Source organism: Pelecanus crispus, chromosome 2, assembly GCF_030463565.1.
Source record: "Pelecanus crispus isolate bPelCri1 chromosome 2, bPelCri1.pri, whole genome shotgun sequence".
NCBI classification, from domain to species: Eukaryota; Metazoa; Chordata; class Aves; order Pelecaniformes; family Pelecanidae; genus Pelecanus; species Pelecanus crispus.
In genome coordinates this window covers 78,477,071-78,499,195 of record NC_134644.1, presented here as the reverse complement: position 1 = coordinate 78,499,195, position 22,125 = coordinate 78,477,071, and the positions used below count along the sequence as shown (strand labels likewise).

Below are 22,125 nucleotides of genomic sequence, written 5' to 3'. Positions count from 1 at the left end.
TTACAAGGTATTTTTAATTATGGTGGTAACATTTTAATAAGGCTATCACTGCCCAAGGCCAATGCCATAACCCAGTTACTTGACGTGTTGGGATCACAAGCATCTGTTACAATGTGCAACCTTGCTAATGGAAAATTTACGCTAATGAGGGGGAACCCTGGGTGTCTGCAGGGCTACTGTAGCAGCAGGTACCATTTGACCCTTCTCTCCCATTTCCAAGAATGAGGGCACAAGCAGAAGAAACAGATGGGTGTCAATAAAATCATTGTGCTCCTTATCTCCTTGGGCTCACAGATACTTGGGTGTAAATGAGAGCCGCCCCAGTGTGAAGCAAATGTAAAGATCCCTTGAGAGCTTCCACTGTCCCCTCTCTCATCGTCTCATACTCGCTCCATTGTGGCTCAGCTGCACTGTGGTATCTAACACCAATTATCAAACTGTCTGAATAATGAGGGGGAGATGCGCCTTGCCAAAACTTCATGTTTTATTAAAATAATTCATCCTCACCAATGAATGCGTTTTGTATGCACGTCATGTGGCTGAGAAGATTTTTGTCCCACTACTAAGGAATAGCTAGCCAGAAATAGTCTTGTATTGCTCTCAGGACTATTAATTATCTTTCTGTATGTTAACTTCTCAAGCTCCAGCAAATGTCACCAGGTGTTGATGAAACAGAATTGTGAAGTGAGCTTTTAAATGAACAGAAATAACGTAACATTAAATAATTGACCTTGTACTGCCGCTGTTGAGGTGCTCGGCTTGCAGCAACATGAAATCAAGAGCTGTGTAGAAATATTGTGTGCATGCTCTGTTGGTCATGATGGGACCATGGTGGGAAAAGGATGTCACATGTTGGTCTCCTCCACCTGAAGCAAAACAGCGAGGCATCCTGAAATGTTTTGTCTGAGTAGTCAGTCAGGTCTGACAAGGCTGACGCATCCTTCACCACACCCTCTACTTTTGCATGGTATAGAAGGAATTGTGCAGTCCTAAGATGCATTACCTTCTGCTGAATTCAAAGACTTCTTTTTTTTAACCCTACCAGAAACTAGTAGCATAATATTTCAGGGACTGTCTAAAAGGAGCACAATGAACATTCAGGGACCTGGGAATGACAGCTCTTGGCAGGCAGTCCCAGGCTTGACTAGTCACAGGCTCGCACTGAGCGCCTTTTGTCAGTCATTCCCTGCCCTCCCCAACCCCTCCAAACGCTGGGGCATATCTACATTTTAAAATGGATTGTGCTGCAGGGCACTGTAAATCTGCCCATAATTAAGCACCAGTTGAGTGCATTTAAGGTATATCTTCCCCATGACAGGGACATCTTTGAGTAAATTGTCTGAGCCCTCTCGGTTTGTTATTAATGACATTTCATACCACCTCTGCAGTTGCTATAGAGGTGTTGTTACTGGCACCAACTGGTGAGCCTCTCTTCCCATGCAGAGAAGAGCTCAGACTGCGGACTCGGGAGTGTTTACTGTGAATTTTCTGAGGAGAGTTCAGCCTGAGTGAGGGGAGGAAGTGAAAATTCCCAGGACTGACCTTCCTGTTGTAATAAACACGGACTTTATGAATACTATCACTCAGCCTAAGCTATCTCTTCCCAGGCAACCCTTGCACAGGAGTGGTGGTGCATAGCAATCACCTTACAAAGACACATAGCCAGTTTAGTGGCTTGCACGTGCAAACTTGTCCTTACTGCCCCAAACTGTAGGAGTTAGGAAGACAGGAGTCACATGCTGTTTTACGTGGATGATTCGATCTCTATTTGGAATGCCAGATCTGATTTTTCGCAAGCTACAATAATGGAAATCAGCTACCAAGTCATATTCAGATTTGTGCTTTGAATGTCAGATGTCACTGGTTATCAGGGTGTTTCAGCTATTTTAAATGTATTTGGTTCTTCTGCAAGCAAGGAGGACATAAAAGAGAGGATGTAATTAAATAAGCTCGGAAGATGGCATGTGAAATAGGAGGGTTACTGTTAACAGCTACTGTTAAAAGTTGTTAATTAACAAGCCATTGAGGGGAATTTCAGTGTGGCCTTGGGAATTCAGTTCTTAAGATAAAATACAGACATCTCCCTGGTATAGGCAGGGACAAGTGCAGCTTGTTACGTTCACCTCAGGTAGTGTCCTGATTAATTAAAGATCCACTATCCAACAGCCTAAGCCTAAAATAGAGCTTTCGGGTACACCATTTGGGGTTAGGCAGGAGCCTTTTACAAAACATAAAGAGATAGATTATGCCTACTGCTAGTATTATGTGTAAAGCAGCTTCCCTTTGTTTATTAAAGCAGTGTTCGGCCACAATTGTATCCCCTTTGCCTCCTTGGAATTGCTTTCTCCTAATATCCTCATGGTGTCTGTAATTCCAAGGAAAGTGAGTTAGGTTACAGGGCTGCAGCACAGACCTTGGCTCCAGCTTGGGTTAAGGAGTCTGGAGGGAATATTACATCTTCTTTAGACTGACTTGCTTAAAGAGGGTCTCGTAAGACCCAGACAACTTTTATGTATCCATGTGTTAAGAAGCAGAACACCACCTTCTGATAAGGGAGATGAGCAAGAAACTCCAAATTACTGCATGTTATTCTCTCCTGCATGGAGTTTTCCTTAGGAGGAAAATGAGACTCTGTGGCTTTCAGTTTACTGGACATTTGCTCTCAAAAACTCTTTGAAGCCAAAGAAAGTCAAGGAACATAGGATGTGGCCTTAGGTACATCAGGACCGGGCCTTTCCAGAAGTAGTGGAACAAGGTTTAAGCAAGATCTTCCAGTTATGACACTGATATTTTCCTGTAGTCAGTAGAATTTTAAGCAATACCCATGTGACTTGATCCTGCTTCAAGATGACCGAGGCCACCTAGGGTAGCACCCAAGTAAAACTGACTGTTTCAGCAAATAAAAATATTTGTATTTACTTAGTTTGCCCATGTATGAAAACAGTTCAGTTAGGAGCACTGAGCTGTTTTCAGTATCAGTTCAGTCTTATCCTCTCCATTTCAGTGGGGCTAATCGTGCAAGCAGGACCAGCAGAATCCACTTCCCATTTAAGTACATTTTTCTACATGTCCAGGTAACAGTGACTCATTCAGGCCTCTGGGTGTATCACACACATGCTGTCTCCATCACAGATAATGGAGTGTCTCACTGAGCTGGCACAGCAGTCCAAGCTGAAAGGTGGGGCTGATTGGAGGTGGTGCTAAAACTCAGCAAGAACCCCAGATCAATGTAATACTTTTGGATTTCTAAATACGCATACATATAAACGGACAGCTCTCAAAGGGACTTGCTGAAAAAAATGCTTTGTGTTTGTATGTCTAAATACAAGTGCCTGGCTTGAGGCATCACCACTCAAAACCCCTGACTTTTAGGCATGCTGGTGGCACTAACACAGTGGTATATAGGTATATTTATGTTTCAAAAATTTTGGACTGGAGTATCAAGGCATAAAGCTCAAATTTCCCTCATTCTGCATCTCCCTGGTATTCTACATCTGTTTTCTAGCTTTGTACTTCCTTCTTTATAGCATTAAGCCTATGTATTTGTTTTTCTTACTCATCCTGACTGCTTTTGTATTCTGTTCCCTAATGACTTTGGAATGTAATGTCAAATCATCAAATCGTGCAGATGTAATCTGTATTCAAAAAAGCACCCCAAATCCACATATATATCTCTCTATATACACATATATATGTATGTATGTGTGTATACATATATGCGCACTGATATATAATGACTCATGTTATATATAATACAGCATATATATTACAATACAGAAGTCACTGTATGACTTCAGAGATAATAGCCAACTTGCATTCTGCCTCTTTGTAGTGCTCCACACAGCTCTGGGCAGTGCTGTCAGGATGCCTTACGGGACCAAGCAACCCCATGTTTGCTTGGAGGAGCTCTTATGCCTCCGCTATGCTGCGCCCACTGCCAGCAGCAGGGCAGGTTCTCACATAACTTGTACTGTGGTGCTCCTGCAGAGCCCCAGCAGTTTCAGTGGCATTGAGGAGAATTGCTCTCATTCGGTTTTCTCTGGAATAGTTCAGAAAGTCTTGTCCTTCCGGTGTGTTTGTGTAGTTGTTATTTACTGTCCTGTGGCCTATCACTTGCATTTAAAATACCAGGAAAATGATCAGTGCAGGGAAGACAGAAGCGGGCCCAAGAATTTATGGATGGTGTGGGCTGCTGGTCATCTCCCACAAGTTTAAAAAGCTTACAGCACATGCATTGTCGCAGAGCATGAGATGACTGATGTGGCTGGCTCCTGTACTGCACTTTGGGATGAAAACCTCGGGATTATTTCAGAAAAGTGTGGCAGGGTTATTCAGGAGTGACTGCTGCTTCTTAAAATCTGGCCATCTTCTCTTTGTCTTCTAACACCATGGGCAAGCGGCCAGACCAGCTGAGGCAGTGCCACGGAGTATAGCTAAGAAATTATTCTCGATCGACTCTTGAGACTGACCCAGTGGTCAATGGCTGATAACGAAGGCACCGCAGGCATCCTACAGCAAACTGCCTTTGCCGACACCCTGCATGCACACATATGTATTAAAGTGATTTTGTCTCTAGCATCTGGCTTATTTTTTAAGAGTAAAGCTTAACTTTCAGAGCACCAGAAGGCAGGAATCAAGAAAAACTAAGGGAAGAAGTCAGTTTAAACACCCGTTTCTGGATATCCTCTTTCTCATGCACAAATGCAGTCAGCACACGACACAATTCAAACATCTCACGCGGCGGTGTGTAAGTTTCAGGGCTGTTTCAGAAATGAACTGGGCTTGGAGCATCAGCAGCCTTCCCAAATATGGGACCCGACGTATTTCCCAGTTGATGAAAGAAACATTTACGCCGCTTTCCTAACAAGCAAGCTGGCCCTGTGATGTGCCACACCTTGGTGCAGGGGGAGAGGGCTGCCACCAGCGGACCGGACCCACTCTCGATGTAATGGCGTCGATTTAACCGGTGCTGCCTTGCTCAGGCGCTGGTTGCTTTCTGGAGCGGCAGGAGGGTGTTTGGCGTCGTGGGCACCCCTGCCCCGGCCGCCCTCACCGCAGGGCTCCCGGCCCTCCGGCGAGCAGCCCCCTCCCCAGGGGCTCTGCGACAGCGGGGAGGGGAAATGATGAAGCTCCAGAAGTTTGTAATGGGCTCCAACCTCCACCGGCAACTTCCGAGGGCAGGCCACGCACCAAGGAAGGTGGAACCAGCGGTGCGAGGCTGACAGAGGCCTTGCGGTGCCCGGGCGGCCACCGGGGAGCGACGCGGCCGCCACCGCGGGTAATGGGCGCTCCACGAGCAGAAGTTTGTAATGGGCGACGCGGCCGCCGCCGCGGGGAGGCCTGGCCTGGGCCGGGCGCGGCGGGGCGGAGGCCGGGGCGGCGGAGAAACCTGAGGCGGCCGCCGAGGGGGCGCGGAGGGCGCAGGCGAGGCGGCGGCGGCGGCTCCACGCCCAGGAGCGCCGCTTAAAACCGCCGCCGAAAGGTGTGGCTTCGCCTTTCCTCTGCCGCCGGGGAGGGGACGGGACGGCACTTCGGCTCTCGCCGCCGCCGCCGCCAGCAGCCTCCGCCACCGCACAGCGCTCCGCGGCGCCCCTGCGCTCCCCTCACCTGCGGGCCGCGCCGATCCCCGGCGCTCGGCCCTTCCCCGGCCCTCGGCGGGCTGCGAGGGAGAGGCGGCACCGCGGCGGGCCCTCCCGGGGGTGAATGCCTTTCCCCGCGGCGGGTCTGGGCCAGCCTCCCCGTCGCTTTCCCCGTCGTCCCCTCTCCCCCCGGGCGGCGGCCCCCCGCGCTCCCCCGCCGCCATGAGCATCAACGGCGGCTCGCACCCGCGGATCAACACCCTGGGCCGGATGGCGCGGGCCGACTCGGGCACCGACCTGCGCTACGAGATGAGCTCCCATGTGGTGGGGGGCGGCGGCGGCGGCGGCGGCGGCACCCACACCCACAAGACCTACTACTACCAGAAGACCTACGGGGGGGACTACGCCTCCGACGGATACGGGTAGGTGCGGGCCGGGCTGGGGGCGAGCGGGCCCCGCCGGCCCCCGGCCCCGCTCCCTCGGGCCCGCCGTCGGCCTGCCCGCCCGTTTCATCCCTCCTAGGCGTGCGAGCGCGCCAGGCCTTTCGTTGTCCTCCCTAAGGAGACGCGGCCTCTCCAAGGCGCTTAGGTGCAAGCGGAGAGCTTTTCGCTTTTACACTTGTTTCGAAAAAAACTTTTCGGTGGGGACTGGCTGTGAAGAGAGTAACGGGATGGAAGGCGTGGTGGTGCCCTCGATGCCTCCCCTGGGCATTCCGGGGTGTGAACGCGCCTCCGCGCTGGCTGCGCTGACCCCGCCGTTCTCTGCTGATAAAACCCCGCTTTGCTCGGTGACGCAAACCAAGCTGTCCTGAAGTAAATTGCTTTATGCCTTATAAACCCAGGCTCGGCTCCCACTGTCCTCACCAGCAGTTGCATAACTAGGGCTATAAAACGATTTTAACTAGTGGGAATCGTTCTCTTACTCATTTTTTAGTTTGTTTCTAGCTTGTGCAAGGCCCGGGAGATTAAGGCCGTCACCTTTTATGCAGCAATCACTGATATTTGGTGGCTGGGGAGCAAAGATACAGTCTGCTTCCCCCCCCCCACCACCTTCCTAACTTTCTGCTTGCTGAGTTGCTGTGAGCACAGCGAAGATCTTGCGGGCAGGGTGCTGGCTATGGATCCTGGGTTGGAGAACACCTGCTTTCATGGATGCCCCTGAACCAGCAATCTGCACAGAGGGAGTCTGGCAAAATAAGTGCAGCGGTCTTGAAGACTTCTCCATTAATACCCTCGGCTGGGAGTTCACGGGACTGAAAAGCAGGCAGCAGTTACAGTCACTGAAGGAAACAGCACTGGTGTACGATAAGGGGCTTACACAAAAACACTGCTGGTGATTACTCTTTTTTACATGTGGAATGGCTCCATTAAGCCTGTTGGTCTAATTATTGATGCCACTGACTTAGGAATTGATTCAGAAGTGCTGTCGTGTAATACGTGTTAGAATTTGTCCCCTAATTTTACGGAGAGTACATCATTATTAGATTGCAGAAGGATGAGAATTAAACATGTATAGCAAATAAACAGCAGATGAGAACAGGCAAGCTTTATTAAATCAAGCAGATCTATAAATGGCTGTAGAGAATTAGGATGACCCTAGAGAGCGCAGACACCTCTGTTTAGGTTTGTCAGTCCTGTTGCTAGAGGACCACTGAATGAAACACAAAACTTGCATTCTACCTATTTTTTGTTTATTACTTTGCCCGGTTCTTAGTTTTAGTTCTTCATGTGACTTTCGGCTTGGTGTGTGCACAGGTAAGTTAGTTAACAATGAATTGCTGCTATAACATGTCTAGTCAAATAACTACTACTATTACAGTAGTATGAGAATACCTGTTTATTGCTATATAATTATAACAATTCAATACTCTGCCATGGGAGAGTGCACATACTAGGACTCACAGTGCCGTTGTCATCTTGGATTTGTGAGGATCTGTTTTGCTAGTGGCGCTCCACTGCGAATACCTTTACTGTTTTCAAGAGACAGACGTGAAAAATTAATGGCAGAACATGCTGCTTCCAGGCTGTTCTCTTTTTTCCCAGGCTTATTCCAGTGCAACTGTATTGGATTCACTGGAGTGACCTCGCTATTCGTTCTGACTTCCAGTGGAGGAGAAATACCTTCCTTTAATTTAGCATTCTTTGGGTTTTGTTACATATTTTAAACCAGTCTGTAGTTTGTTAGGCTCTTCTTTCTTTAGTATTCAGTAGTGGCGTAGCAAGAATGGAAAGGACAGACCTGATCAAGATGTTAACAACCTTATATCAACATCCTTTCATTTACTCTCTGTAACGTAATACTCGTATCTCCTTTTTTGGAAGGTATATGTGGCAAGGAGGTTGCAATGAAACTTCCTGTTCACTTCATTGCAAGGCTTCTGCATAGAACTAAAGACCCCTGTTAATGAGATCAAAATACGTACATATATATATTTTACATATAATTTTTTTGTATATGACAACATCTGACGATATGAAATAACCATTATTTGTAAAACAATTATGTGTTTGCACCTTACTGAGTTGCATACGTTTATTTTTAATTAGTGCTGATTTGAATTAAAATGTCCCCCACAATACAAAAAAAGGTTTTTTTTACCAGTTAATGGCAAAAAGCAATCACTCCTGATTTTGCACATGCACTGCGTGCAGTAAATCCACTAAATCCTGCCATGTTGTGCTTGCAGGATCAGAGCCATCATCTATGGAACTGGTTTTAATAATTCATTCAGCCTGATATCTTCCATGCCAAAGTTTAGTGGCAGTTACTGAGCCTACAAAACTGAGGCTTCTTTTTCTAATGGGGAGGATTACTGTACCTTAATTTTAAATGCCGTAGGATTTAACTTAGGGTCTAGTCTTGTAAGTTTTGGGGCGTATTCTGCCAAACAAGTCTGTGCTGAGTATTACATTACTCACAGAGCAATGTAAGACGCTCCCTACCCTTAGGGCTCAGCAAGGTGCTTTTACAACATTCCCGGTTTCTTCTGGCTTGGGAACTCAGGATAAGCTTGGCCCAGAGTACAGATGCTCCGCTTGACGGTGAGTCACACGCTCCTAAACTGCCAATTCATCAGTCGAATATTTATCAATGCCTTTGCGATGGAGAGATAAAATCTGATATGCTGAGAGAGAAGGAAAAAAGTGGCAAGTTGTGCAGTTTTATTTGTCATTGCTGAGATTAGGGAAAAAAATAGCCTAGGATTCATGGTCACCATGTGATAAGAAAATAAATTCATTTACACAATTCTGCTTAAGAGTTAATGTAGCTTCATGCTTTAAGTTAGAAAAGGACTTAGAAGTACATATCCCATGCCCTGACATTACTTTCAGGGCCTGACAGATTCAAAGCCACGTTTTTGCCTTTCCCATCAGTCTTGCAGAGATCTGCAGGGTCCTGGCTGAGTGGTGTGGTAAGGTCCCCTTGGAGCTCCTCTGCCACAGCATTGTACCGGGTGAGGGGTGTGTTGGAAACTGCCCTGGTGACAAACAAAACCATGGGCAGACAGAAAGGGAGGAGGAATGCGTCTGAATTGCTGCCAAATACCTGCCATGCCGGCAGAGCCTGCGCTGTGCTCAAGCTGGCCAAGAAATGGGTTTCAGCAACAGCTGGTGACGCTGCCACGCCATGAGAAGAAAACCAGATTGTACCTATCCCAGCTCACCTTTTCATAGGTACATGTGCGAGATTTCAAGCTAGATACCTTTGCAGCTGTGAAAGCCTCTGTCAAGCAAGGGATTTGCTGGTGTTTGGAGCGGCTGATCTGTGGCACAGGTGTATTTCCATGGTCCAGGCTGGACCCTGCGTTTGGCCAGCCCCTCCCAGAGCCGGAGGTGGGAGAGGCCGCACGTCTGCAGCCTGCTGCACTGGGCAGGTATGGCCTTTAGAAACGGTGCCGTTGCCCCTGGTGATTAATACCAGTGGGAAAAAGTGCAAGGGTTTTCTGTGAATAGGTGTGGCAGGATCCCTTGTGAAACACTGCTTGCTCTGAAGGCACCTGGCCTCAGGGGTCTTAAGATTTCACCAGTGACTCTTAAATTTTTGCACGTTTCTAATGGTATTTAGAGCCCGATTGTGCAAGATGCAGACATCTTTTGAAGTTTCCTGTCATTGTGCCTTAGTCTATGTGCATACTCGGCAGATGGGACTAGTTTGGCAAGGCCATGGTGTGCCAAAACTGATCCTAGTGAGAACAGAGACGTACGGGGAGAGCGCAGTTACGAAACTCTCGATAATTTCTGACACTTGCATTCACCTTCCTTGAGGCAGGGGGAAAAGCTGTTTTATAGTATTTTAATTTCTGGTTATATTCTTATGGATATTGTGATTCACCACCTTTTGCCAGCGTATGCCTGTGCCTTCTCAGGGGCACACACACCCAGCTGGCAGGCGGTGGCAGATGGGTGGTGGTTTTTAAGTCCCATGGTGTGTGCAGGCTGTGTGCTGGGAATGGAGGTTCCAGGTCAGGTTTTTCTTCTGACTTGCCTACCCTGGGCATACCAGGTAATCCCTTCATGAATCTATTGCTTGTTCAAACAAGTTTGGTCGGGTAGTAAAAGAAGTGCTATTATTTTGCTCTCATTGTTGCATTATGGTAGTCGCTTGATACTTTGAATCTGCAAAACGACCTTTTTTAAAGCTTCCTTTAGTTTTTGAATGAAAAAAAATGCTTTGCATTTTTTTAAAGGCTAAGTGTTTTGTGGAGCAATCAGAAAATTTAACAAGGATTATTCTGATTTGGTTTAAATTGGATCTTTGGGCGAAGAGTGTCCCATTTGTGCTTCCAAAGCTTTAAGGAACTGTGAAGCTGCTGGAAGGCTCTGCGGAGCTCCTGGATGTACTTCTGCGTGTCTCCTTTGCCCTGCTTCTCTAGAGGCTAATCACCCCCCGGATAACACGGCAGCCTCTTGATGTCTACTAGCAAAGGCAGAAAGCAGAGCAGCCTCCACGTTGCAGGCATTTATGCTTGGGGGTGTGCAGGTCTTCAGCAGCAGGAGGCAAATGAGAAAGCAGAAGGTAACTGGCTTTCTTCCTCGCCCCTCGGGTTCTGCAGTAACGACTCGGTTGGGCCTGTAAGGGTGCAAGCCGAGTGTTTACAGAGGATATATAATTTCTTCAAAAAGTATCACTTAGGTGATCTTTTGACTGCTTGAATTAAGTCAGTGACAGCAGTAGTCAGCTCTGCTGTGTTCCGGGGACATGGGCACAGCTACGTTTACCGTGTCTGTCTCAACTCTCATAACTCATCGCATGGCCTCGAAAGCGTTTCTCAGTCCCATTTACAAAAAGCAGGAATAGTTATTTCTTGTTTTGTAAAGCTGGGGGTCTTGTGAGCATCACTGATACTGCTTAACAGTTAAGTGCAATCCTCATTCAGAAATTCAGGATTCACCGGTAAGGTAATGGCTGAGTTTAGCTCAGGTGGGGTATATTGCAGCAGGGGGATGTTGCCTGAGCTACCATCCTGCCCAAAGCCCGGTGGCAGCAGGGGTTGGGCTGTCCTCTCATTTCTCTGGGAGAGCACTATAGCAAGGGAGCAATCAATGTATTCTGCCTTGACGTGCAGCAAGCAGGGTGGCTCCGGTACAGAATGACAACAACATGAAGATGCTGTGCCTTTCCTAGGGCTCTTCTGGCAGTAGAGAGATCCAGTGCTACATCTTAAGATGCCAAATAACAGTGATTCTTCTGTGTTTTGAAGTATTCTCATCATTTTAAAATAAAGATGCTCCTCCCCTTTCTTTTCCTTTGTTCCTTGGATAGTTAATGACTATTAAAACTAAGTCATTTTAATAAAGAACTCAGTTTAATAGTGTCTTTTTGAAATTCATGAGTTGCCTTCAAAATAAGTGTCATGGTCTAAAATTTTGAGTTGTAAGGACAAATAGGTAGTTGAAGTCTGAAGCAGTCCAGGCTGTTTCACTCTGTGCTGTTCTGCAGGGTTTACAAAACCAAAGGAATACAGCAAATAGTCAGATTCTTGCAAATGCATGTATTTATTAGTAGGAGTCCCTGCACTCTTGTGTTACAAATTCTGCTAAAAGACCAAGCCCCAGTTCTTTGCCTTTCTGCTGGAATGCTTGAAAATGTACACTGTATTTACAGGGGTCCGATAAAACAAGTGAAAAACTTGCCAATGTTTTTACTGTGTGGTGTGCCTACAGTGTTTGGTGCAGCAGGATCATATTCACAGGTTTCAAGCTTTAGATGCTGCCAGAGTTAAATCAAATTGTCATCATAGCAGCAGTAGTTGTAACAATGACCAAACATTACTTTAAACTCATTCAGTTTCCTGTAAACAAAATCAGACAAAGCAAGAGAGACATTGACAAAACACCATCTATAGTAATCCACTTAATCTGTGTCCTGTGAGGATTGTTGGGGTCCTACATCTTTCTGAGGGACATAAATGTATTTTTATATAGGATCTAGATTACATGGCTGTACTTTGAAAATCCAGCTTTGTTCTTGCCTCCATGTTGTGATGCCAGGTAGCATGTTCAGGGGTTAGGGTTTGCCTCAGTTTCTTCAGTCCAGGTTTTTTTTTTGGTTTTTTTTTTTGTTATGGCATTGTGTTGGATATGGTTTTCCTTTGGCTGGCTGTTTCCTTCTGCCTCAAGGTTGGATGTCTGCTTACTCTGCATTGGGGTTTCTGCTTTGATCTACTCATTCCCATTAAAGGCCTGTTGGCTTCAGTAAGAGGAATATTACACTGAAGGCCTTTGAAACTGCTTATTAAATACTCCCCTATCACATGGGTGAAAAGCATTGAAGATGTGTCCATGTGAGATTGTGCTAGTGCCATCTGATGTATCAACCAGTATATGTTGAGGTATTGTCTTGCTAAGTATTTTTATTTTTTATGTTCAGAGATTGATTTATGCCCTCCTTGAGTATATTTGTCCAGCTAAATCCTCTTCAGCTTTGAAGTCTTTGTGTCCTGTTGACTTGGTAGAGCTATGCCATCAAACATCAGCTCCCATACTGGCATCTGCTGTCTCTGGGTATGTCCCTTAACCCAGCGTAGCTCCGTTTGGCTGATGGTTTTGAAAACCATTTAGCTCTCCCAGTGTCATTAGCTGCCTTTAACAGGCAGCCTCTTCACCATTGTCCTGGTATTGATCTCAGTATTTTGACTAGCAAAACAGTTAGTTGTTCAACAACAGAACCGACATCCAAAGTATTAAAGGAGCATTGAAGAAGTATTGTGCTCTTTTCGGTTTGTATTGCTCCAGCTTCTGCCATTATTTTGGTTATGTCTTTATCTACTACATTGGAAAGCCTTAAATGCTTGCTGCTTTCTTCTTGTGAAGGTCCCGGTGAACTGTAAACAAGTAACTTGTCAATCTTTATTTGAAGATCTAAATAGGGTGTGCTTAAGCCTCCCACTTCAAGGCATTTGCTTCTGCCTTGGAAACAGTTTTGTGCATCTATATTAAACCATCTTCAGTTTTCCAACTTTTTTTATTATGTGGACAATAATTCTGGATGTGGTATTCTAACATCATTGGGATGAACACAAAATACCTGTAATTCTACCTTTTCTATCCTTTAAATTGTTTTAGTAGTTTGTAGATTTATTTGAAAATAGCTTTTCTTCACAGTTTCTTAGCATGTTAACTATGACAGCTGTTGTTTAGACCTCCTCTCAGTGTGAAATAATGCCTTTGAGGTCAGTGAAATTACACTGAAGTCAGTGGAGATAAGCTGATTTATTACAGTAGCATTCTGGTCCCCGTCTATAGTTCTTTTGGCTTTAATGGATATCCGGCATTTATAACTGCCAGGAGATGATTGAAAAAGCGATTGAAAAGAAATACTCTTCTGATGCTCTAAAAAGAGAAAATCACTTGGAAGGTTCCTCTCTCTTGTTCATTATGTTTCATTCATGAGAGTAATTGTTGGTATAATTAAATGTAAATTTTAGATGCAGTCAGATACTTCTAGATCGAAACACAACAGTGGTGCCTAAGGAGAAGGAATGATGTAGAAAAGGAAGCTGACAGGCAGCCTGGCACAAAATCAGACCCATATGTTATTTTTCACAATTGTTTTCTTTAAGCTGTTTCCAAGATATACAAGGGTGCATAGCACAGTAGGGCACAGCGTTTGTGCAGCCAAAGGATCATAGTGCAAGCCATGAGTTGCGTGTGTACAGCTCATTTTAAGTCACCCAGTGATTCTCCAATCCTGCCTCTGTGTCTTTGAGGGTCTGCTCTGCAGCGCTGAGGGAAGCTGGTGAAAAGTTGCTCAAACTTTTTCCACTTGTTCAAGAAGAGCTGATAGGAAAATGGCAGGCTGCTGAAGCACCAACTGCACACACTGCAGAAGAGCTCTTAAAAATACACCATTGAACGTTTCTCACCACTGCAGTGATTTTCCCAAGGACAGCTCTGCCAAGTTTTTTACACTGTCACAGTTCCTTCTGCAAAGGATGATCAGAGTCTGTTGAAGTCAGTGGAAAAATTTCCATTTAATCCAGATGACTTGCTGGCTCTGAGCTGGACAGGTTTGCACCAATAGTCTTTTTGATGTTGGTGTTGTATGGAAGATTTGGGCCTTCAGTGATTTGTAATGGAAAAGGTTACCTACTGTGAGCACAGGAGTTAGAAAAGGCAAGGCTTGGAAGCAGCTTAATTTCTTACCGTCTCTTAGTAGTGGTTTATTTTAGTTTCATTGGCAAGTGCTTTGGTTTGGGAGCCGCCTGGGCTTGCTTGGGAGCTCTGATTCCATCAGCAAGGAATGGTTCCTTGCTTGAAGCACTTCACCCACGTTCAACTAGCAGTGGCTTGCTTTGGTGGCTGAATCCCAAATGCTAGAAAAGCAACCTTCTGGTGGTAGGGATGCAGTAGATTATGTGTAAGACAACAGTAACGACGCTGTTATTTATCTTGGCTTTTTCCCCCACTAGTGTTTTCAGTTCTGGAGCTTTACTTGGAACCCCCAAACTCCCACTTCATTTATGTGCAAGAAAACATGTCCTCTAACTCCAGCCCCCACATCTGTTTTTGTAGTAGTGTATGCAGCTTGCAATGCCTTTTTAAGACACTGCACTAGCTTCATCCATTTCCACTGATGAAAGGGCCCTTCATAGGTTTGTATGGCCTTGTGTGCTCATGTGCTTGCGTAGCGGAGGATCCTGCTTTCCTGTTATGCTCTGACATTTGATAGCTGGTGTCACATACGGTAACATCACGCAAAGGCTACATTCTAATGTACAGACTTTAACAAAATCTTGGATAATTTAGTCTCACTGTAATACTACCAAAGTTTTGCTTATCAAAGCTACGAATACCTGTACTGGAAGGAGACCTTTCTCCCTTACAGCATGCCAGTTTCCACCTTCTGCTTGATCCTGTGGTGAAGTCAGTCCATGCCTGCTCTTCCTATAAAGTGGCTCTGCCATCATGGAATCGACATTAAAACTTCACAGTGCAATTATGCAGGAGGGCCAGATAAAACGTATGTGTCTCTGTGAAGCTTACTGAGATTGATTATTCCATCTAACTTCTCTTAGCTGTTGGGAATTTGTGTTTCTCTTGTCTCTTCAAAATGTGTGATTACTCTGTACTTACTTAATTCTTCTCCCCCGCAACAGTCAGAATGGGACCTGTACAGTGTCCAGACGCCAGAACACCATCCAGGAGCTTTTGCAAAACTGTTCGGATTGCCTGATGCGAGCTGAGCTCATAGTACAACCCGTGAGTGCTTCTTGTTCTTCTTATCAAAAGTGATTATGAATATTACAGGGAATGAATGCTGCATTGTTTTCCGGACTCACAGGCTCTGCTTCTTCACCTCCTTTCTCTTTCAGCTGTTTGTGTGAGGCAACTGGGAGTGGAATAGTGCACTGCCTTCCTAGGTCTCCCTCCTCCATCTGCACTCAGTGTTCAGTAGAACTGACTGAAATGCATCCGATTAAGAAAAAGGGCAGTTACTAATTTTTAAAAAAAAAACCACCCTTCAGGCAGATTCTACTGCATCTTAATTTTCAGCTTTAGATCAAGGCCACTGTCAATGTAAAGAGCTGTTAATAATGTTATGACCACTTGTAGTCTCTTACTGTGTCCTGTAGAATATTGTCATCATTTTCTGGGCCATAATGAACCTGAACCGCCATAGGAAAAACTTTCATTACCTTTGTTTTATTTTTCCAGATGATTCCTGAAGAAGTATATGAAACTAGATTAAAATACTCTTGACTGTTTCATCCCAAATGCATAGAGATTATCTTTGCTGTACGCTACACTGATATAAACCCGTAGTACCTGGGGGTGGGTTACTGGCTGATGCTAGCTTCAGTCCTGGCGAACATGGGACATCCTCTGTTCCTGCTGAAGTCAGAGGAGGTGCATGGTGGTGAGTGCATCCTGCTGTTGAGGCCACTGAGATCCAAAAACCATTTGCAGTTCTGGCAGTAGATGTGATTTAATGCACACTTTTGGACCCTCTGTGGATAGAAAATTTGTTCAGGAATGAACTCTGTGGTTAGTAGTTCATTTCCTTTTCAGAGATACAGCATGTGTGAGCATGTTTATATAAAAATCAATGCCAGAGTAAATACTGCCTCTTGTTAAGGATTAATATTGTTCCAGTGAACTTAAAAGAAAGTGATGTTTAGGTCCAGCTTGGTGCCACAACATGCATTGCTTACTTTTTTTTTTTTTCTTTTCTTTCTGAGGGACAAAGTAATGAGGTCCGTCAATATTTTATTTCAAAGTCAAATCACAGCTGGCTAATGTTTTGTTCAGCATGGTTGTGTCAGTGTGGGATCAAAAAGCCATGTCTCCCACTCGAAGCACCATGACCATACTGTGGTCCACTGCACAGAGAGGGCACATGGAGAACTTGCCGAGACTTTGGGTGATAAGGTGGGATGCAAATGTGACTGGGCATGGAGCTGGTCCCAGGCAGACAGGGTGCAGTCTACGTTTTTGCAGGGGAGGAGCAATGTCTGTAAGTCTTAGAACCTCAGGGAAACTTCTGAAAAATCAGGAGCAGTATCTGCCAACTCCCACTAGGACAGAGTGTTTGCTTCTCGCCCTCTAAACACCAAAGCATAAGGTCTTAAAAACTTAGCACACCGTGTGAAGCCTTGGCTCTGCTGAAATAAACGTCAGTCAGGATATGCTGTTCTTTATGGAAAGGTTTGGTTGGTATCATTGTTTGATAATTTTCTTTTGTATTTTATTTGTAATAAGGACTTTCCAATGACTGTGGATCCTTTTGTTGATTGGCCTTCTGCCAGGTAAAACTGGCAATCAGAGACCCAGCAGTTGAAACCTATCACGCTTCTTAAAAATAATTGGTCCTCATAACATCTCTTTTAAAACAGCCAAGCTGAAGCTTAGGTGATGAATATTTAATTTAATCTCCCATCTCTCTCTCTCTTTTTCCCCACCGCCCCCCAGGAACTGAAATATGGGGATGGTGTCCAGATTAGGGGGAACAGAGATCTGGAAGAGTGCTTTGCGCAGGCAAATGACCAAATGGATATCCTGGATGGGCTGATCAGAGAGATGAGGCAGATGGGCCAACCCTGTGAAATGTATCAGAAAAGGTATTGCCAGGGAAGGGCTGGGGGAGGGAATGTGGCTGGTACAAGTTTGTGGTGTCTCACGTGCTCACCTTCCCTGGTGTTGCAGGATGTGGCAGAAATCAGTCGAGTTTGTTTGGGGCATGCAACATGGAGAAGGGCCTTGCAGTAATATATTTCTTACAGAATTTTCATGGTTGTCCCCATGAAATTTTAGTCAATCTATTTTTTCCACAGCCTGTGCTTTCAGCACTTTATTTTGAATACTTGGTGGTCCAGTGGGAGAGATTAATTGTGTTGTTTCCATGTTTTCTGGTTGTTTTCCTCATAGACACTAACTGGTTCCATCCCTTTCAGGCTGCTTCAACTTCAAGAGCAAATGCGTGCCCTGTACAAAGCCATCAGTGTTCCCCGTGCCAGGAGGGCCAGCTCCAAAGGCGGTGGTTGCTACTCCTCTCAGAGTGGCTCAGGCTGGGACGAGTACACGAAACGTGTCACAAGCGAATGTTTAAACTGGATGAGGCAGCAGAAGGTAAATCTGTGCAAAACTCAGACACAATGCTAAGACCTGGTGTTGTTTATGAATGCCGCCTCGCATGCAGTAATGTTTTGGGTGCCAGTAGAAAATCAAAAGTACATGTGAATGCTTGTATATTATTCCAAGTTCCTCTTTTTATTAATTGCAGTATTGTACATGTAGTGAGTTTCCACTGAAATATGAACATGAATTTGGGGTCGTCTTTTGCAGAGGAAAAAGTGTGGAAGTTAGATTTGAAAGCTAAATGAGACACAGCTGCTAACATAACAAAAGGCATTGGCATGTTTGTGTTAGAGATTATTATGCTCGATATTTCCTTCCTTCCTTCCACAGATTTCCTTTATGATTCATATTTATCTTAACGCTTTACGCAGATAGGACCAGCTTTACAGATTTAACCATTGTCCAGTATTTTACAGTTGTTTTCCCGCTCTACTCTATCTTTACCACAGTGGGAGCCAGAAGGTAGAGCTGATTGCCACAGGGCTTGACTTTCAGAAGTCACTGCTGAAGTAGCAACTTCAGCATGTTTGTGTATATCTGTTGCATGTGCAGAATAATTTGCCTATGCACAGCTGTTGATGATGTAACCTGGAGTAGAAAACACAAGTTGAGAGCCTGTAGCCTGTTTTTGTGCTGCTGAAGTGGAAGTTGTGTGTTTGTGGTTGGACAGCCCTTTCTGAGAGACAGGTAGGGAGGGTGCCACAAGTTGGCTGAAGTTTTGCAGACGCTTTGCAGACTCCTTGTAAATTGAAATTGCGTTATTTTTATCTCTATTAGGCTGTTGCTTAGTGATCCTGTCATTGTTATCTGCATATGGTGTTTGCCAGGTGGCTGCTATGCAAACCAGATGAGGAGGGGAGAACTCTGTACAGTTCCCATACTTTCATGTGAGTGCTAGTCATAGTCTAGTTTTTCAGTGTCCTCCCATAGCGTGGCATGTTTTAGAGGAAGAAGGGGAAGTAGAGATGCACTCCTTGAGTGATAACATGTATAAGCATCATGCCAGGAGAGCAACAGCAGATGTGATTGCTCTATACACACTGTGGGAGCGTAGGCTAATTGTCAGACCTGCCACGATTCGAGGAGTGATTTTGCACAGACACTGGGCACGCTTCCAGCGACGAAGGACCGTGAACATGCTGCACCTCCCAAAGATGCCACGTGACACCCTGCTCAGACACCCCTCGCTAAGCACAGGGAGCATAAGCAAGTGCTTTGTAACTGTGTTCCCACACAAAAGCTCCCGTGAAAGTAAAAGGCTTGCTGACTCTCCCTTCTTCAATCCGTAAGGCAAAGCTGAGGTGCGGCCAGTAAGCACTTAGCTTACTTACAGGCTGAAACCCTGTTCGGCTTTTGAGTTTTTTTAGGGAAAAATTGTTTCGAACTTTCCACCATGCCTCTTTTTCCCATCGTGCCTTGCTGTGTCTCATTACCTGTTCACATTGGGACCAGGGTAATGTTTCTTTTAGTAATGTGGTGAGATGTGGGAAAAAAGTCTGAGCAGCTGTGGTTTTCTGCTGGTGTTTTTGTGTTTTCTGTCTGGATGATTTGCTGACAGGAGAATCAGGTGTTAGGAGGGTCGGTCAAATTTCCAGTGCAGAATTAGAGAAAGTGCAGTGAAATCCAGACAGCCTTTGTTCGCGTACTGGCAGCCAGCCAGGACTGCCACTGTTAACTACAGGCTCTTTAGACTGTTTAAATATAACGAGAAGGGTCAAAGTCCTGTAACTTTTAGATGGTTGAATGCAAAAATGGTTTTGTTTCTTGGATCATTTTCAACACTGCCTTTGAACCCCTACGCCTGAGTGTGGTTTGGACTTTATTGTCATCTGTTGACTCATAGAGATTTGGCTCCAGGCTGGTAATTACCAAATTCTGTCCCAACCCAAGTTTAAGATACCTGTTTCTTTACTGTGTGTGTGTACAGACAGGCATTCAGACTTAGACAGAGTGTGTCTTTACAGCATAAAAGATGATTTGGAGTTTGAGGAGCTGAATTGTGAATTCAGTGGCTTTTAATATTTGAAAATAATGAAACAAAGAACAGCAGTCAGATAGTTTTTGAGTTAGAAATTATCCAGGTGTATTACTGTTTTTCAAAGGCTGTTCCTAGAGATTTTCACTTGGCCTCCTACAATAAACGTTGCCAAAATGCAAGATAAACAACACATTCGATAATAATTTCCGTTTATCTTCTGTTTTTTTCATTTAGTTTGACTGCATTTAGCTGAAGTTATTGGAGTTTACATGAGCATAATTAAAATGGAAACGTAGCATACTGGGCTACAGAACTTGACTGGGTATTTTCACATGAATTGCATGAATAGCATTGTTTGATAAAGTCATAATTTGTTTTCAGAGTGATAAGAATGTAACTGTACTGTAGAACATAAAAGAACAGTTTGGGCCAAAGAAAACAGATGAAAATACACTACTGAGTGTGCTTCACCTAGTCTAATTTTAAGCAACTTAAATATTTTCCCTACTTTGTTTCTTCTAATTTGGGAGCCTATCACAGAGTTTAAGTGATGACAATTTTAAGAAATTGTAACCCGCTATTCTGAACTTCCCTTTGTTCAGTTTTACTCTGCTGCATAGTCATGTTCCCTTCGGTTCAATTCCTTTATGCTCCGATTGAGATAATAATGTTGGAAATGAAAGTACAAATACTGTTTCTTTCTCCTAGGCTGAAATGGAGCTAGTAAAATGGGGGTTTGATGCAGCATCCATCGAGCAACAAATCGGTGACCATAGGAGGACTCACAATGCCATTGGAGACTATCGCTGGCACCTGGACAAAGTCAAAACAGATCTGGTAATAACTGTCTTCCCTTACACGTTGCTTAGTCTAGATTTATATCATTGGCTCACCGGTGTTCTGCTTCAAAAAGGAATGCTGAATAGCTTAGCTTCTCTTCAGAAAGCACTGGTGTCGTGGTGGCAACCACTTTCAACCCTAATATTTATTATTTCATGATTACTTTGTGTTCCACTTCTTTCCCCAGAATTTTAAAATGAAAAATTAGTAGCTTTTAACATTTTGTTGTTGTGTACCAAGGACGACAGATAAATATTGCAACATTTTTTGTGAGAAGAATGGCTAAGAATGATTATTTTCACTTTCTGTCTAGTTACATTAAAATAAAAAAATGAAAGGATAAGGTGGGTGCTTAGATACAGCCTTGAGTAATGAGGGAATTTCTGTGAAAAATGCCCAAATTCTGGGCTAAGCTTAGAGCTTTGCTTAGGTATGGGCTTTTTCATAGATTTTTTTTTTCCCCCCTCCGAGGCTTCTGTTCCCCTCTGGATTTTGTGATTGGAATAAAGACGACACTGAAAATGCAGTGGTTAACTTTCTTTCCTATTGGACCAGCAGCTAGGTGTAGGAGAGAGAAGGCTTATTCGTTGCCATTCTTCTTTTCTGTTAATTGCTCACACAGACAGGAGGAGAGGGAGTTGCATCTAAAGAAAAGACACTCCGCTCTGGAGCTCTGATCTCTCGGCCAAGTTGAAGAGTGGAAGGGGTGTTACTCCCTTTTCCCTTCTGGTTCAAATAGGAAAGGTGATAGTCTGGCCCTGTGGAATACCAGTTCCAAGGTTGTACAAGTTCCCAGTCATAGAAGTGTGAATAAAAATTTGAGCCTCCTTCTCACATCATCGTTTACACTACTTCATAATCTCCAAAGCTAGCTCTAGGACTAGCTGGTTCCCCACAGCTGTTTAGGAGTTTGGTACAGAAAGAGATCCAGTTTCAGGAGCTGTTTTGGTATTACAGGGGTTATGTGCAACCTTGCTTATGTATTAAGCATTCCTGAGGGAAGTAAGTTTGTCCAAGCCTTGGTTTTATACTTCTTGTGGTCCTCCAGTGGTGCAGATCTGCTATTCACCTACATCTCTTGCAGGCATTTGCAAGTTACCACCTGTAGTTATTATGATACTGACACTGTAAAGGAAATATCAGCAAATAGGCAACTTGTAAAAGGCTCACTAAATATTTGCTGTCTCTATTTCAGCGGGAGAAGGCTGCGGTTCATCAGCTGGAGGAAGAATACGAAGGACTGCTGGTAAGCACGAGATGTGTTCATGTCTGATAAGCTCTATGATGAACGCTCTTTTTGCTTTATTAACACTGGTGTGATAGTCAAGGGACACTTCAGGTTTCAACAGAGTGACAGATACATATTCAAATAATTCTATTCAGCAGTAAACTGACAGTGCTTTGTAGTTTCTATAAGGTTCAGTTGGAGTCATGAACCTGAGATTAATTCATTACCTGCTGTATAATTGACTTACCCTCACAAGGAAGTTTCTAGTTTGCATCTTGTAAAGGGATTTGGTCACTAAGTGGGTGAAGAGTAGAACTCTACCTCCTTAATGTCAGTAAATATAGCAATGAAGTCAGTCTATATATGAGGCTTTAAAAGTTACTCAAAGGTGGGATTGGAACAAAATTCTGTGTAGGGCTGTGC

At 44.5% G+C, this 22,125-nt stretch overlaps 1 protein-coding gene across 1 annotated transcript in view; it reads left to right on the top strand.

The window, feature by feature from the left end:
- Positions 1-5,801: 5,801 nt before the first annotated feature.
- The window catches only part of DSP (desmoplakin), a 38,690-nt gene continuing 22,366 nt past the window's right edge, over positions 5,802-22,125 (top strand). Inside the window, exons 1-6 of the mRNA XM_075705582.1 lie at positions 5,802-6,001; positions 15,178-15,280; positions 16,991-17,139; positions 17,473-17,647; positions 20,343-20,471; positions 21,670-21,720. Coding sequence (XP_075561697.1) covers positions 5,802-6,001; positions 15,178-15,280; positions 16,991-17,139; positions 17,473-17,647; positions 20,343-20,471; positions 21,670-21,720 — 807 coding nt within the window. The remainder of the gene's footprint in view (positions 6,002-15,177; positions 15,281-16,990; positions 17,140-17,472; positions 17,648-20,342; positions 20,472-21,669; positions 21,721-22,125) is intronic.